This window comes from Bombina bombina, chromosome 2 (genome assembly GCF_027579735.1).
Source record: "Bombina bombina isolate aBomBom1 chromosome 2, aBomBom1.pri, whole genome shotgun sequence".
Taxonomy (NCBI): Eukaryota; Metazoa; Chordata; class Amphibia; order Anura; family Bombinatoridae; genus Bombina; species Bombina bombina.
This window is the reverse complement of record NC_069500.1, coordinates 556,246,940-556,264,335: the sequence shown is the minus strand read 5'-3', so window position 1 is coordinate 556,264,335 and position 17,396 is coordinate 556,246,940. Positions and strand designations below refer to the sequence as shown.

The 17,396-nt window shown below is 37.3% G+C and overlaps 1 protein-coding gene across 1 annotated transcript in view; it reads left to right on the top strand.

Annotated features, from left to right (window-relative positions):
- The window catches only part of ERCC6L2 (ERCC excision repair 6 like 2), a 433,149-nt gene that overhangs the window by 32,498 nt on the left and 383,255 nt on the right, over positions 1–17,396 (top strand). The window contains 1 exon segment of the mRNA XM_053702417.1: positions 5,221–5,343. Coding sequence (XP_053558392.1) covers positions 5,221–5,343 — 123 coding nt within the window.

Genomic DNA, 17,396 nt, shown 5'->3' with positions numbered 1-17,396 from the left:
ATCTGGATCAAGAGACCAGAAATTCTCTTCTATGGTGGCTTTCTCGGCCACATCTGTCCAGGGGGGTGCCATTCAGCAGACCAGACTGGACAATTGTAACAACAGACGCCAGCCTTCTAGGTTGGGGCGCCGTCTGGAATTCTCTGAAGGCTCAGGGACAATGGAGTCAGGAGGAGAGTCTCCTGCCAATAAACATTCTGGAATTGAGAGCAGTTCTCAATGCCCTCCTGGCTTGGCCCCAGTTGACAACTCGGAGGTTCATCAGGTTTCAGTCGGACAACATCACGACTGTAGCTTACATCAACCATCAGGGAGGGACAAGAAGCTCCCTAGCAATGATGGAAGTATCAAAGATAATTCGCTGGGCAGAGTCTCACTCTTGCCACCTGTCAGCAATCCACATCCCGGGAGTGGAGAACTGGGAGGCGGATTTCTTAAGTCGTCAGACTTTTCATCCGGGGGAGTGGGAACTTCATCCGGAGGTCTTTGCCCAAATACTTCGACGTTGGGGCAAACCAGAGATAGATCTCATGGCGTCTCGACAGAACGCCAAGCTTCCTCGTTACGGGTCCAGATCCAGGGATCCAGGAGCAGTCCTAATAGATGCCCTGACAGCACCTTGGGACTTCAGGATGGCTTATGTGTTTCCACCCTTCCCGATGCTTCCTCGATTGATTGCCAGAATCAAACAGGAGAGAGCATCAGTGATTCTAATAGCGCCTGCATGGCCACGCAGGACTTGGTATGCAGACCTGGTGGAGATGTCATCCTGTCCACCTTGGTCTCTACCTCTGAAACAGGACCTCCTGATACAGGGCCCTTTCAAACATCAAAATCTAACTTCTCTGAAGCTGACTGCTTGGAAATTGAACGTTTGATTTTATCAAGACGTGGGTTTTCTGAGTCAGTTATTGACACCTTAATACAGGCTAGGAAGCCTGTTACCAGAAAGATTTACCATAAGATATGGCGTAAATACCTATATTGGTGTGAATCCAAAGGTTACTCTTGGAGTAAGGTTAGGATTCCTAGGATATTGTCTTTTCTACAAGAAGGTTTAGAAAAGGGTTTATCTGCTAGTTCATTAAAGGGACAGATCTCAGCTCTGTCCATTCTGTTACAGAAACGTCTGTCAGAAGTGCCAGACGTTCAGGCTTTTTGTCAGGCTTTGGCCAGGATTAAGCCTGTGTTTAAAACTGTTGCTCCGCCATGGAGTTTAAACCTTGTTCTTAACGTTTTACAGGGTGTTCCGTTTGAACCCCTCCATTCCATTGATATAAAGTTGTTATCTTGGAAAGTTCTATTTTTAATGGCTATTTCCTCGGCTCGAAGAGTCTCTGAGTTATCAGCCTTACATTGTGATTCTCCTTATTTGATTTTTCATTTGGATAAGGTAGTTCTGCGCACTAAACCTGGGTTTTTACCTAAGGTAGTCACTAACAGGAATATCAATCAAGAGATTGTTGTTCCTTCTTTGTGTCCAAATCCTTCTTCGAAGAAGGAACGTCTTCTGCACAATCTGGATGTAGTTCGTGCCCTAAAGTTTTACTTACAGGCAACTAAGGAATTTCGACAAACGTCTTCCCTGTTTGTCGTTTACTCTGGTCAGAGGAGAGGTCAAAAGGCTTCTGCTACCTCTCTTTCTTTTTGGCTTCGTAGCATAATTCGTTTAGCCTATGAGACTGCTGGACAGCAGCCTCCTGAAAGAATTACAGCTCATTCTACTAGAGCTGTGGCTTCCACTTGGGCCTTTAAGAATGAGGCCTCTGTTGAACAGATTTGCAAGGCTGCAACTTGGTCTTCGCTTCATACTTTTTCCAAATTTTACAAATTTGACACTTTTGCTTCCTCTGAGGCTATTTTTGGGAGAAAGGTTCTTCAGGCAGTGGTTCCTTCTGTATAAAGAGCCTGCCTATCCCTCCCGTCATCCGTGTACTTTTGCTTTGGTATTGGTATCCCAGAAGTAATGATGACCCGTGGACTGATCACACTTAACAGAAGAAAACATAATTTATGCTTACCTGATAAATTCCTTTCTTCTGTAGTGTGATCAGTCCACGGCCCGCCCTGTTTTTTAAGGCAGGTAAATATTTTTTAAATTATACTCCAGTCACCACTACACCCTTGGTTTCTCCTTTCTCGTTGGTCCTTGGTCGAATGACTGGGAGTGACGTAGAGGGGAGGAGCTATATGCAGCTCTGCTGGGTGAATCCTCTTGCACTTCCTGTTGGGGAGGAGTAATATCCCAGAAGTAATGATGACCCGTGGACTGATCACACTACAGAAGAAAGGAATTTATCAGGTAAGCATAAATTATGTTTTTTTCTTTTATGATTGAGGTAGAACATACAATTTTAAACAACTTTCTTATTTACTTCTATTATCATATTTTCTTTGTTTTCTTGTTATTCTTATTTGAAAAGCAGAACAGTAAGCTCAAGAATGTCCACGTGTCTGCAGCACTATATAGCAGCAGTATGTCAACAATGTTATACATTAGCAGGAGCACTAGCTGGCAGCACTATTTCCTGTCATGTAGGGCTTCAGGCATGTGCACGCTACCTACCTAGGTATCTCTTTAAAACCTAGGTATCTCTTTAACAAAGAGTAACATGAGAATGAAATAAATTTGATAATAGAAATAAATTGGAAACTTTTTAAAAATTGTATTCTCTATCTGAATCATGAAAGGACATTTTTGGGTTTAATGTCCCTTTAACCTTACAAGCTACCTGATTAATCCCTTTACTGCCAGGAATTTCAGAAGTGTGGTGCACAGCTGCAATTAGCGGCCTTCTTACTGCCAAATAGCAACAGCAAAGCCATACATGTCTGCTATTTCTGAAGAAAGGAGATCCCAGAGAAGCTTATACATCCATATGTGTAATCACTGCATACGCGGTATGTAAATAATTTCAGTGAGAATGTTTTTTACACTTTTCACTCTTCATTGAAGTCTATGGGGGAATATGTTAATACCGTCGCAATGTTCGAAGTTCACCTTTTTGTGTGCGTCAGTTTAGAGCTTGTGTGAAATTTGTTTACTTTCAACTTGTAATAGGTGCGCTACCCGATACGCAAAACACTTTCTTCTATTGAATTTAACGCACGAGTGGGAGCGCTAAATAATGCACCACTTGTAATCTAGCCATAAATGGACACTAAATTATTTTTTCAGTATTAATAAGTAACAGGCAATGGCAGAGATTTATGTACCCATTTTCTTCTTTAGTTTATAAATGTTGAAACTGACTTTGAAGATTAAACTAAAAGTAAAGATTCCTACTTGTCCTCTGAAACTTTCCCCCAGGAAATCTGACAGATTTATTTATTGATTTATTAATCAGCTTTGTCCACTTTGGCATCAAAGTTCACAGGCCTTTTTTGCAGTTATCCTGAGTCTACTTCCAAATTTCTAGGGTGCAGTAGAGCTCTGTGCGCACACTTGAATTCTTGCCTGTCTTATGTTTTTTTTCCTTATTATTACTTTTTCATTTTCTTATACATTCCGCCGTTCCTCTGCCCGCAGCGCATAGTCTTTTTCTGTGTAAAATGACAAATCACGCTGTAGCCAATCGTAAAGTGCCCCGTTTACAATTGGCTACAATAGTTGATATATGTAGTACGTCTGGGGCACATAACTTAATGGCAATGTGACATACTTAATATATCAATATTATGGGAAGATATGTGCTCCAGAATTAGTTTAGATAGGTGTAAGTGCATGCAACATAGTCAAAGGCATTTAAGCCTCTCCTCTGTGAAGTCAAAAGTTTGTCTAATATAATTATGGTTTGAAACACTATATGGCCAAAAGTATGTGAGAATTTGACCATCACATCTGTATGAGCTTGTTGGACACCCCTTTCCAAAACCATGTGGATTAAATAGAACCCCTTCCTTTGCAGCTATAACTGCCACAACTCTCCTAGGAATGCTTTTCATGAGATTTTGGATTTTTTGTAGGAATTTGTGCCCATTCAGCCAAAAGAGTATTTGTGAGGTCAGGCAAGAAGGTCTGGCTCACAGTCTGCATTACAATTCATCCCAAAGGTGTTTAGTGGAGTTTGTTTCCTGCACAGGGATACAGTCATGCTGGAACAGTAAAAGACCTTACCTAAACTGTTGCCAAAAAGTTGGAAGCACCAAATTGCTTCAAATGTCTTTGTATTCTGTAGAATTAATATGACCATGCACTGGAACTAAGAGGTTTAGCCCAAACCCTGAAAAAACAACCCCAGACCATTATCCCCTTTCCACCAAACTTACAGTAGGCACTATGCATTCCGGTAGGTAGAATTCTCCTTGTATCTGCCGCACCCAGATTCTTCCATCAAACTGACACATAGTGAAGCATTAATCGTCACTCCAGAGTCTAATATCAGGGTGCTTACACCACTCTAACTCTTGGTATTTATGCAGGCTTGGGTACAGCTGCTTAGCCATGTAAACCCATTCTCATGAAGCTTCTGATGCACAGTTATTATGCTGATGATGCTTCCAAAGGCAGTTTGGAACTCTGCAGTGATAGATGTTACAGATGATATGCGATGTTTATGAGCTTCAGCAGTTGGTGATCCCTATTTATGAGTTTGCTTGGGCTACCACTTTGTGGCTGGGCTGCTGTTGCTCTTAGACATTTTAATTACACACAATAATATCACTTACAGTTAACCAGGGAAGATCTAATAGAGCAGACATTTTACAACAATATTTGTCATTGGAGATTTCATGGCTATGTACTGGAATTTATTTGCTTGTTAGCAATGGGTGTGGCTGAAACACCTGAACTCAAAAATCAGTATAGGTATTTGTATACTTTTGACCATATAGTGTATTTCATTTCTACTCAATTTCTGCATAATGCAGGAAGTTTAAAAAAATGTATCTTCTAATTTTTAATTACTAATTTATACATAGGTATAGAAACTTACATTTAGTTTGTTTGGGGTATCCATTTATCTGTTTTTTCTCCTCCCTGCTTTTATACAGTATTCTTTATACAGTGCTGCTACCATCACTTTCTTATGTATATAATCATTTAGCTTTGTGATTTAGCTTTTCTAGAGTACAACTTTACGTATAGATACTGGCTGTTTTTTTAACTTTATTATAGGGTCCCTTTTTTAGCAATATTAGCTTTACACAATTCCAAAAAATGCACTCTCCACAGTAATATGTATATAATACCTTTATTTACTTCTTTCTTTTATCTCCTAGGTTATATCATTCCTAGCTGCTGTTTTACATAAAAAGGGGACACGAGAGGATATTGAAAACAATATGCCTGAATTTCTACTGAGAAAAATGAAGAAAGAGCGCTCATCAATAGCTCCCAAAAAGGTATGTTTTTTTTCTATATTTCCTTTCTGAAATAATAAAATGTTATTAGGAGAACAGTCTGGCAAGGTATAACTATTTTTAATTTCAGTGAAAAAAATCATCATGATAATTAACGCTAAATAATGTGATACATTAAAGTCTGAGAAATGTTAAGTTTAATGTAAAGTTTATACAGAACTAGTTGATAAGCCTGCCCAAAGAGCAGTCTATTTGTTAAAAATGCAACCCCCCAAGCTACAAAAAATAAAGAAGTAAAAATACAGAAAAAAATAAACAAAGCTATCCAAAATAATAAAATTAAACCTAAACTAATACCCCTATAAAAATAAAAAAACACCCCAAAATAAAAACACCCCCTATTCTAATACTAAACTACCAATAGCCCTTAAAAGGGCTTTTTGTAGGGCATTGTCCTAAATAAATCAGCTCTTTTAGATTAAAAATAAACAAAGTCCCCCCTAACAGTAAAACCCCCCACCCACCAAACCCCCCCCAAAAAAAAAAAAACTAACACTAATAAACCTAAACTACCCTTTGCTCTTAAACGGGCATTTGTATGGGCATTGCCTTTTAAAGGGCAATCAGCTCTTTTTCACTGCCCTTAAAAGGGCATTCAGCTCTTTTTGATATTGCCCAAAAAAAACCTAATCTAAAAAAATAACCCCCCCTCCCAAAAAAAAAAAAACCTAACACTAAAGCCCCAAAGAAGGTTTTCTTCCAGGCGGGTCCATCATCTTTATCCACAGCGAAGGCGGAGCGGACTTCCCAGATGTGGTGATCCTCTGCGGTGGTCATCTGTGGTGCCGTTGGTGGTCCTAGGCGGCATGGAGGCTCCTCTTTATCCGATGTCCATTGTATACTGAATATTGAATGCAAGGTACCACAATCAATTTGGGGTACCTTGTATTCCTATTGGCTGAATTTTTCAAAACAGCCAATAGGATTAGAGCTACTGAAATCCTATTGGCTGTTCAAATCAGCCAATAAGATTTCAGTAGCTCTGATCCTATTGGCTGACATTTCAGCCAAAAGGAATGCAAGGTACCCCAATAAATATGGGGTACCTTGAATCCAATCTTCAGTGTGCGGTGGACGTTCGAATGAAGAGGAACCTCCACACCTTCGCCGAGGACCGCCGCTGAGGATCGCCACATCTGGGAAGACTGCTCCGGACCTCCGCTTTGCACACATCTGGGATGAAGATGATGGACCCGTCTGGAAGAAGACCTCCTCCGCCTAACTTCTGAAACCGTGAGTACATATTTGGGGCTTTAGCATTAGTTTTATTTTTATTTTTTGGGGTGTGTTTGTTTTTTTAGATTAGGGTTTATAAGGCAATTTGCAAAAGAGCCGAATGCCCTTTTAAGGGCAATGAAAAAGAGCTGAATGCCCTTTAAAGGGCAATGCCCATACAAATGCCCCTTTAGGGGCTATTGGTAGTTTATTCTTAGATTAGGGCGTGTTTTTATTTTGAGGGGGCATTTTTATTTTGGATAGTGTTGTTTATTATTTTTTGTAATGTTAGCCTTTTTTATTTTCTGTAATGTTAGATTAATGTAATTTAATTGTAATGTAGTATTTTTTTTAAATATAATTAAGGGGTCAATTTAGGGGGTGTTAGGTTAGGGGGCTTAGTCATTAAATTAGTTTTTTGCATTGTGGGGGTTGGCGGTTTAGGAGTTAATAGGTAAATTATGTTTAATGCGTTGTGGGGGTTGCGGATTAGGGGTTAATAGATGTATTAGGTAGTTTGCAATGTTGTGGTTGGTGGATTTAGGGGTTAATAATTTTATTGGGTATTTTTTTCTTTTTTTTTCTTAATACTTCGTTCCGGCGGTTATTTTTTATCTTTTTAAATAATTTTTGCTGCTTTTTTCGTTATTTTTTTGTAATGTGCCGTTTGCCTTCACTGCATCCCGGTGGATTCCGAAAATGGCAGGGTGGTGAAAGAATCCACCTGCCTCGCGCTGCCAACATTCCTTTGAGGATGCACAGCCGACGGCGACAGACGCGTAACGCACGCCATTATAGTATAGATGTTGTGCATGGGTAACACTAGACACTGGCACAAACTAAACATTTTTTGGATGAATTGTTTATTGAAAACATCTTAATCGTAAAGGGGCTCTGAACCCAAATTTTTTATTTCATGATTCAGATAGCGCATGAAATTTTAAGCAACTTTCTAATTTACTCCTATTATCAATTTTTCTTCATTATCTTGATATCTTTATTTTAAAAGCAGGAATGTAAATCTTAGCAGCCAGACCATTTTAGGTTCAGCACCATGGATAGCGCTTGCTTATTGGAGGCTTACATTTACCCACCAATAAGCAAGCATAACCCAGCTTCTCAGCCAAAAATGGTCCGGCTCCTATGCATCACATTCCTGCTTTTATAATAAAGATAGCAATAGAACGAAGAAAAAATGATAATAGGAGTAAATTAGAAAGTTGCTTAAAATTGCATGCTCTATCTGAACAATGAAAGAGATAAATTGGGTTTAGTGTCCCTTTAAATAATAATACATAGAAATATCTGGCGGCAGGTTGATGTTCTGCTTAGTAAGGTTTTAGATGAAAAGATAGTCTTAACTATAACTCAAGCACTCCTGAATAGAGAGATTCCCCATTTGAACTCTAAAACCAATAGACTCATCAAAATCATATGCACGGCTACTAGAGTATGCATAGCGAGACATTGGAAGACAGGCCCTCCGACATGGCAAGAAGTACTAGATAAGGTTAATGATATTTATCTAATGTCTGAAAGGGTAGCATGGATTCAAGGGGAGATAGAACAATTTAATAACATATGGTTTTACTGGATAATACACAGCTCTTCAAAAAATAAGTAATAGGTGCTATACACAGAGGGACTGATAAGGCATTACTTCCCTGGATACTAGACAATAGAATTGGAAGACGATTTTTAGAAGCGATACAAAGATATATAAATTAGAACATAAGCACTGACCACAAATTATTTATTTGCTACCTACTTGTGTTTTTTTTTTTTCCTCCTTTATTTTTATTATCATGATTTTATATACTTGCAAAGTTAATTGGAATTTTTGTTTAACATTTAATATGTACAAAATGTTTCTGTAATCAATAGAGATGTTACATCGTATGGAACAATGTGTTTATTGCTCTCAGGATGTATGTACGGTTGTATAACTGCTTCATGGAAACAAATAAAAACATTTTAACATAAATAGTAATACATAGTGTTATTTCCAACAGCAAACAGCAGTGCATAGATTTAAATTACTTTTCTTTTTTAATAGGGCCAGAATTTTCAATACCCAAAATTAGTCTTATTTTCTTATTTGCTGGCCCAGGAATCAATCAACTGTCAATGACATTGCTGGATTGCTATTGATTAGTAAAGAACTGTAAATCTTTCCACTTGCAGAAATGCATTTCCTGCCTTAAGAGGAACGGTTTTAACAGCATGAACAAATAAAACCTTTTTTTTTTCCTTTGCATTCTTTCATTGTTTTGTCATTAACAAATTTATTTAAAATCCAGCCCATAAATTTAAGGCTTACTTTTGGCCATCTCTGGTAGATGTATTACACACACACACATATGTGTGTGTGTGTGTATATATATATATATATATAAAAGGAGACAAGTGCACTCTCACTAACGGTTCCACAAATGCCAGGTTGCTAGAATATGGGTAATAATACAGCAAAGATTTATTTCAGTGACGTTTCGGGGAATGCTCCCCTTCATCAGACCCACTGAAATAAATCTTTTGTTATATTAAGACCAGAGAGTGCTGTCTCCTACATTTATATATATATATATATATATATATATATATATATATATAAAACAACAATTAAAATTATGGGGAGGCGAAAAGTGAGTTTAAAATCCTCCACTAAATGTAAAAAGGTGAGTCATTGTGAACCTCATTTGCATATCTTACCCAGATTCCTTTGCTGCATTGGAAACAGTGTAGTCAGAGAGTTACTGAGTTTAAAGCAAGTCTTCTGACTTGTTTAGATTTGTAAATGGTTTACACAATGAGTTATTTTCTCTTTATTTTATATATATATATATATATATATATATATATATATATATATATATATATATATATATATATATATATATATATAGCAAACACGCACACTGGTGTAAGAATTATATTAATTGACAAGGTTAGAAATAATGAATTTTAAGTGAAATAAGATGAGTGTCCCATAAGCTTTGAAAGAATCATCCATGTGCAGTAATTACAGCTTTGTAGAGTTTGGCATTCTAGTTGTCAATTTAAGGTAATCTGAAGGAATTTCACCCCATGCTTCCTGAAGCACCTCCCACAAGCTGGATTACGTACCATATGGTCAAGTTGCTCCCACAACAACTCAATAGGGTTGAGATCTGGTGACTGTGCTGGCCACTCCATTAAAGACAGAATACCAGATGACTGCTTCTTCCCTAAATAGTTTTTGCATAGTTTGGATCTGTGCTTTGGGTCATTGTCCTGGTGTAGGAGGAAATTGGCTCCAATCGGGGTATGGCATGGCGTCGCAAAATGGAGTAATAGCCTTCCTTCAAGGTCCCTTTTACACAGTATAAATCTTCCACTTTACCACAACCAATGCACCCCAGACCATCACATTGCCTCCACTATGCTTGACAGATGTTGCCAAGCACTACTCCAATCTTATACTGTCCAGTTTCTGTGTTCTTTTGCCCATCTTAATCTTTTCTTTTTATTGGCCATTCTTAGATATGGCTTTTCTTTGGAACTCTGCCTAGAAGGCCAGCATCTCGGAGTCGCATCTTCACTATTGATGTTGAGACTGGTGTATTGTGGGTACTATTTAATAACGCTGTCAGCTGAGGACCTGTGAGGCGTGTTTTTAACCAAAACACACTAATGTATTTGACCTCTTGCTCAGTTGTGCACCGGAGCCTCCCACTCCTCTTTCTATTCTGGTTAGAGACAGTTTGCGCTGTTCTGTGAAGGGAGTAGCACACAGCACTGTAAAAGATCTTTAGTTTCTTGTCAGTTTCTTGCATGGAATAGCCTTCATTTCTCAGAACAAGAATAGACTGACGATTTTCAAAAGAAAGTTCTTTGTTTCTGGCCTGTAATCGAACCCATAATTGCTGATGCTCCAGATACTCAACTACTCTATGGAAGGCAAGTTTTATTGCTTTTTAAATCAGTTTTCAGCTGTGCTAACATAATTGGAAAAGGGTTTTCTAATGATCAGTTACACTTTTAAAATTATAAACTTGGATTAGCAAACACAACATGCCATTGGAACACAGGACAGAAGGTTGCCGATTATGGGCCTCTGTACGCCTATGTAGATATTCCATTAAAAATCATTGTTCCCAGCTACAATCATTATTTACAACATTTACAATTTCTGTACTGTATTTCTGATCAAATTGATGTTATTTTAATGGACACAAAAAATTTGCTTTTCTTTCGAAAACAAGGACATTTCTAATCCATTTATTAGTATATTCATAGACCAATATGTATATGCATACACATACATATGCATGTGTGTGTGTGTTTTTGTATTTAAATACGTATGCTTGCATTTATATATATATATATATATATATATATATATATATATATATATATATATATATATATTAGGGCTGGGCGATATGGGTGAACAAAAAAAAATCGATTGCGATTTTATTAAAAATTACTATAACACCTCAATTTTCCAATAAAACATTTATTTAACACTACAGACTCTTACTGTACATGTTTCTCAATGTCCAATACACTCTTGGAGCATAAAAATACAAACCACAAAATAGTTAAAATAAAATTAGCTAGTGCTACCTGAGCTGTGGTTACATAGTAGAAATGTTTATGTAACTGTACACTACAGAATCTTACTGTACATGTACCAATACCACAAAAGAATACCACAAAAGAAGTTAAAAAAAAAAGTCAGTAAGACACTATAAAGTATTTGTACAATACTCACTTTATTGCTCACAACTTTGAGCTGTCCCACCTCCACACCACCTCTTGACCACCCTCACACCACTCCCAGATGACTCCCACAAACGGCAATTAATCGCGGTTTGAAACCGCATCCGCGATTAATCGTGCAGCCATAATATATAGTCAAACGTAGATTGGAGGGCACTCACAGGTCTTTGTTGAATTAAAGTGATATTTTTATTAACATAGTAGCATCACAAAAGTCGACGTTTCGGCTCATGCAGTGTATCAAACTTGTGCACACAAAAATGAGTAGAAACTTTTATCTGAGGATTCTCTGATTCGGTCATTGATACCTTGATTCAGGCACGCAAGCCTGTTACTAGAAAAATTTACCATAAGATATGGCGTAAATATCTTTATTGGTGCGAATCCAAGGGATACTCATGGAGTAAGGTTAGGATTCCTAGGATTTTATATTTTCTCCAAGAAGGATTGGAGAAAGTGTTATCAGCAAGTTCTTTAAAGGGACAGATTTCTGCTTTGTCTATTTTGCTACACAAGCGTCTGGCAGATGTTCCAGATGTTCAATCTTTTTGTCAGGCTCTGACTAGAATCAGGCCTGTGTTTAGACCAATTGCTCCTAATTGGAGTTTGAATTTAGTTCTTAATGTTCTTCAAGGGGTTCCGTTTGAACCTATGCATTCCATAGATGTTAAGTTATTATCTTGGAAAGTTTTATTTTTGGTTGCTATTTCTTCTGCTTGCAGAGTTTCTGAGCTTTCGGCATTGCGATTCTCCTTATCTTGTTTTCCATGCAGATAAGGTAGTGTTGTGTACCAAACCTGGTGTTCTGCCTAAGGTTGTTTCCAATAAGAATATTAATCAGGAAATTGTTGTTCCTTCCTTGTGTCCTAATCCTTCTTCTAAGAAGGAGCGTCTGTTACATAATTTGGACGTGGTCCGTGCTTTGAAGTTTTACTTACAGGCGACTAAGGATTTTCGTCAATCGTCTTCCTTGTTTATTGTTTTTTCAGGGAGACGTAGGGGTCAGAAAGTTACGGCTACCTCTCTTTCTTTTTGGCTGAAGAGTATCATCCGTTTTGCATATGAGACTGCTGGACAGCAGCCTCCTGAAAGAATTACGGCTCATTCCACTTGGGCTGTGGCTTCCTCATGGGCATTTAAAAATGATGCTGAACAGATTTGCAAGGCTGCAACTTGGTCGTCTCTTCACACTTTTTCCAAATTTTCCAAATTTGATACTTTTGCCTCGTCCAAGGCTGTTTTTGGGAGAAAGGTTCTTCAAGCAGTGGTGCCTTCCGTTTAGGTTCCTGTCTTACCCTCCCTTTCATCCGTGTCCTATAGCTTTCGTATTGTATCCCATAAGTAAGGATGACTCGTCGTATCTTGTAAAGGAAAAGTAAATTTATGCTTACCTGATAAATTTATTTCTTTTACGATACGACGAGTCCACGGCCCACCCTGTTTTTTCTAAGACAGGTTTTTATTTTTGTTAAACTTCAGTCACCTCTGCACCTTGGCTTTTCCTTTCTCTTCCTAACTTTGGTCGAATGACTGGAGTGGGAGGGAAGGGAGGAGATATATATACAGCTCTGCTGGGTGCTCTTTGCCTCCTCCTGCTGACCAGGAGGCAATATCCCATAAGTAAGGATGAAATCCGTGGATTCGTCGTATCGTAAAAGAAATACATTTACCAGGTAAGCATAAATTTCCTTTTTTTGCTGAAATCATTTTTATTTTTAAGAATAAAAAATGAACAAATACAAACAAAAAATAAATATAACATTACAGTGCACAGTTATACAGGGTATGTTGCGTAATTATGAAAAATTCCAGTAATCCAGACATATAATAATAGAATAATCAATCATAGTTCTTGCTTCAAAACCCTCTATTTTCACAAACCATGAGATATCCCAATCAAATGTTCTAAAACCTCCCTCTCTATGTTCATTTCTAGTTTTCTCATAAAACATAATGTAGGGTTCCCAAGCTGCAATAAATTGGCTTTCTCTATATAATATTTTTGATGTAAGTGCCGTTCTATGGTAGTGGTATTCTAACTTACGTAAGATATATGCAAAGGGAGGGGGCTCTGACTTCCAATTTTTAGCAATACCCAATCTAGTTATAGTATAGATCATTTCCACTAATTTGTGATGGTGTTCAAGGATTTCTTCATTCGGGAAGTGTAGAAGTACTTGTTCTTAAGTGTTATGTCTTTTGAGAGAATCTAGAGGATTCCTCCCATATTCCCCTAATTTTAGGGCAACTCCACCACATATGAAGATATGTGCTTATCTCCCCGCAACCCCTGTAACAATGATTGCTTTTTGCGTCTGGTGTGTTATGAAACCTTGTTGGGTATATATACCATTTGAAGGCCACCTTCAAGTAATTTTCCTTTAGGGCCACATTCACTGAGAATGCCATACCTCTATGTAGCTTTGCTTCCCATTGGTCTAATCACCAACTATTGTTTAATTAATTTTCCCATTTTATCATAAAGGCTGGCTTGTCAGATTTGCTAGAGGCGTTGAATATTGAATAAAGCTTGGAGATTGTACATTTAATATTATTTTTAGATAGGTAAATTCCCTCGAACGCAGTGTCTGGACAACCTTTTTCCCCTCCCAACACCTCCCTTATTCTCGATAGTAGTTGCAAATAGTGGAACCATTGATATCCTACTGCATTATCTAGGTTTATGTAATGTTCATAAGATATAGGTTTATTGTGTACTAACACATCTGCTATTCTGTATAGGCCGCCTTTGTTTGACTATTTTGTGCCAATGGCTTCCTCCATTGATAACCCTATAATAATTAGAGGCGTTAGCGTGGATTTTCGATTGAGTAAGGGGAATTTGTGTGTAAGCATGTGCCATAATCGTATAGTATGCTCTATGGCTATAAAGCTGTCCTTTCTTTGCGGTCTCTCTATCTTAAAAGCCCATAAGAATCTATCTATCCGATCAGTACCAATGAGATTTGATTCTAGCTAAACCCATTGTTTCTCTCCCATAGATTTACCCCAATTTAGCGTTTCAGTCATCCGGGCGGCGTAATAATATATCATCATGTTTGGTACACCTATACCTCCCTCCCTCCGATTTCAAGACAATACTTGTTTATTTATGCGTGCCCTCTTGCCCTGCCATATAAAATGTAATATGTCTTTCTGTATTTTACATAGTTCAAGTATCGGTACTGTTACTGGCAAGGACCGAAACAGATATAGTATTTTGGGCAAAACTGACATCTTGGAAATTTTAAATTGAGTCCATTTATCCATTCATTTTCTAATATGTTTAAACATTGTATTGTAGTTTTCATCATATACGTTATGTGTCCTAGCTGTCAGGTTAATTCCGAAGTATGTTAGCGTTTTTTTAGGCCACTTGAATGAGAAATTGATCTCCAATAGTTTTCTTGTCTGGGATGGTATCTGTACGCCTATTGCTTCACATTTGTCCTCATTGATCTTATATCCTGACTTTGTTCCAAATTTTTGAATAGTGGAGTATAGGTGTGGTAGTGATAGAAGTGGCTTAGTGAGCGTTAGTATAATGTCATCTGCAAATAGTGATATTTTATAATCTTGTGAACCAATCAGGATTGCTGCAATATCTGAATTATCTCTAATTCTAGTCGATAATGGCTCTATACTGAGGGTGAAAAGGAGGGGAGACAGAGGACACCCCTGTCTTGTACCATTTTGGATTTTTATGGTTTTAGACTGATATCCTGCCACCCATATAAATGCTTCTGCATTTGAGTATAGTTTCGATATTGCTTTATGAAACGGGCCAATTATACCAACTTTATATAGGGTGGCATGTAGATAGTCCCAATTGATCCTATCAAATGCCTTCTCTGCATCCAGGGCCAGGAACAGAGAAGGCATAGATTTATTCTGCGTATAATTCAAAAGATCTATGATCTTGCGAGTATTGTCTGGGGCTTCCAAATTTCCATTTTTTAAATCCTACTTGGACTCTATGCACTAATTTTGTGATGACTAAATTTAACCGGTTTGCTAGTATCTTGGTGAAAATTTTGATATCTTGGTTAATAAGTGATATGGGCCTATACTTTTGACAATATTGGGGGCTTTTATCAGATTTAGGTACTACTGAAATACAAGCTAGTAGCATATCCGGGGGTATTTCCTTTCCTTGCATAATTAGGTTAAACAACTTCACTAGCTTTGGAACCAGGATCTGTTGGAGATCCTTGTAAAAGGATCTGGAAAACCATCCGGGCCTGGGGTTTTATTTCTCTTAAATCTCCTTAATTGCTGAATGGACTTCCTGAGGAGTTATTGGTGCATTCAAAAAGTCTCTATCTGTAGTTGTTACAGTTGGTAACTGAGATGTCTCTAAAAATTTGTCTAATTCTATTCTCTTGCTCAGATTTCCCCATAGAGGGAGGAATACTGTATAAGTCACTATAAAAGTCGGCAAACGATTTGGCTATCTTTAATGTATCATTCGTGGCTGAACCATCAGCTTGTTGTATTTGTGGGATTGAGGAATGTCGAGTGATGTCTTTCAGTTTATTTGCCAGCATTTTGTCCGGCTTGTTGCCATACAGGTAGTATTGTGTGTCTATAAGTTTGTAAAGGCATGCTTTTATATCCTTTTAATGGAAAATTAGAAACTTTTAAGTGGTTGTTATGTGAAGATAAACTTTTATATTGTTTTACGCATAACACCAAATTTTGTGTTTGTGTGTGATACACATCTATATGAATAAAATACGGTTTGTTTTTTCTTTTTGCATAGGTATATATGTATATATATATATATATATATATATATATATATATATATATATATATATATATATATATATATACATATACATATATATATATATATATATATATATATATATATATATATATATATATATATATATACATATACATATATAGCTTGACCTGGGCATGCAATACATTAGGAGGATCTTTTTGAATCTTGTGGTAGTCATTTACATTCTTCTGCAGTGTTCTCCACAGAACATTTTGCTAGCTGTGTGGCATTATTAGCTGGTTGGGGCAGTGGATTATTTTCTAATATTATATAATTTCCTGCTATGCAAAGCACAAGTTAATTGCATAATATAACATAAATTAATGATAATTTGTGCAATAAAAATTTAACATTTTTAATATTAGCTGTGACGACCAGGGTTAACCAACCCTGTACCAGTCACTTGTTTGGCACAGAAAGGGTTAACATACCCTTTCCACTTTAACCAATCTGTCACAGTCTAGCCACTCCAGGCAAGCCTGTGACTTAGATCAGTGGGTGGAAGGATTAACAACACTCTCTAGTCTGTCCCAGACTTAGAAAAAATGCCCAAACTCCCCTTTAATGCCACCCACACTAAACTATCTCTAAGCTGCCACCACTAAAGATTTATTATATTGGAAATCTTAAGGAACTTAGACTAACAAATTAAATCCCAGAATACAATTTAGCAAACAATAATCTAAAATCACAGTAATAATACTACCAGTCTCTTTCAGTAACGTGGTTCAAATATTAAACAAAGGCAAAAGTTTAATAAAGGAATGATGTATTATGCAAAAAATTATGCACAGTGCATTATTAATAAAAAGATGTTAAGAAATAAAATTATACACAAGCAAACAGTTTTTAAAATAAAAAGGAGAAATAACAGAAAACCTATACTTTCCTAGCTTAGGTATCTGCACCTTGGAGATCGGCAGGAAAAGATGGTCACTCACTCTGTTGATACACAGCCTCCTATGTAGAATGAAGAACTTGTATTGAGAGACACATAATTTTATACCTGTTTCTCTGATATCAAATTGCTTGACCCAACCTTCTTACAGAGGGGCCAGACATATCCACTCCCCTCTTTTTACGACATGTCATAAAGTTCAGAGTCTGTGGCTGAAATTATAGAACAGAACAAAAAAATGGGGATAACCAAATGTCCAAGCAAACCAAATGTGTAAATGTACACTTAGCAGACCTGTGTGAAATATGGCGTTCTTGCGAGCACACTTTAGCCTTTCTGTCATTCAAGCCAGCGATAAACACAGCACTC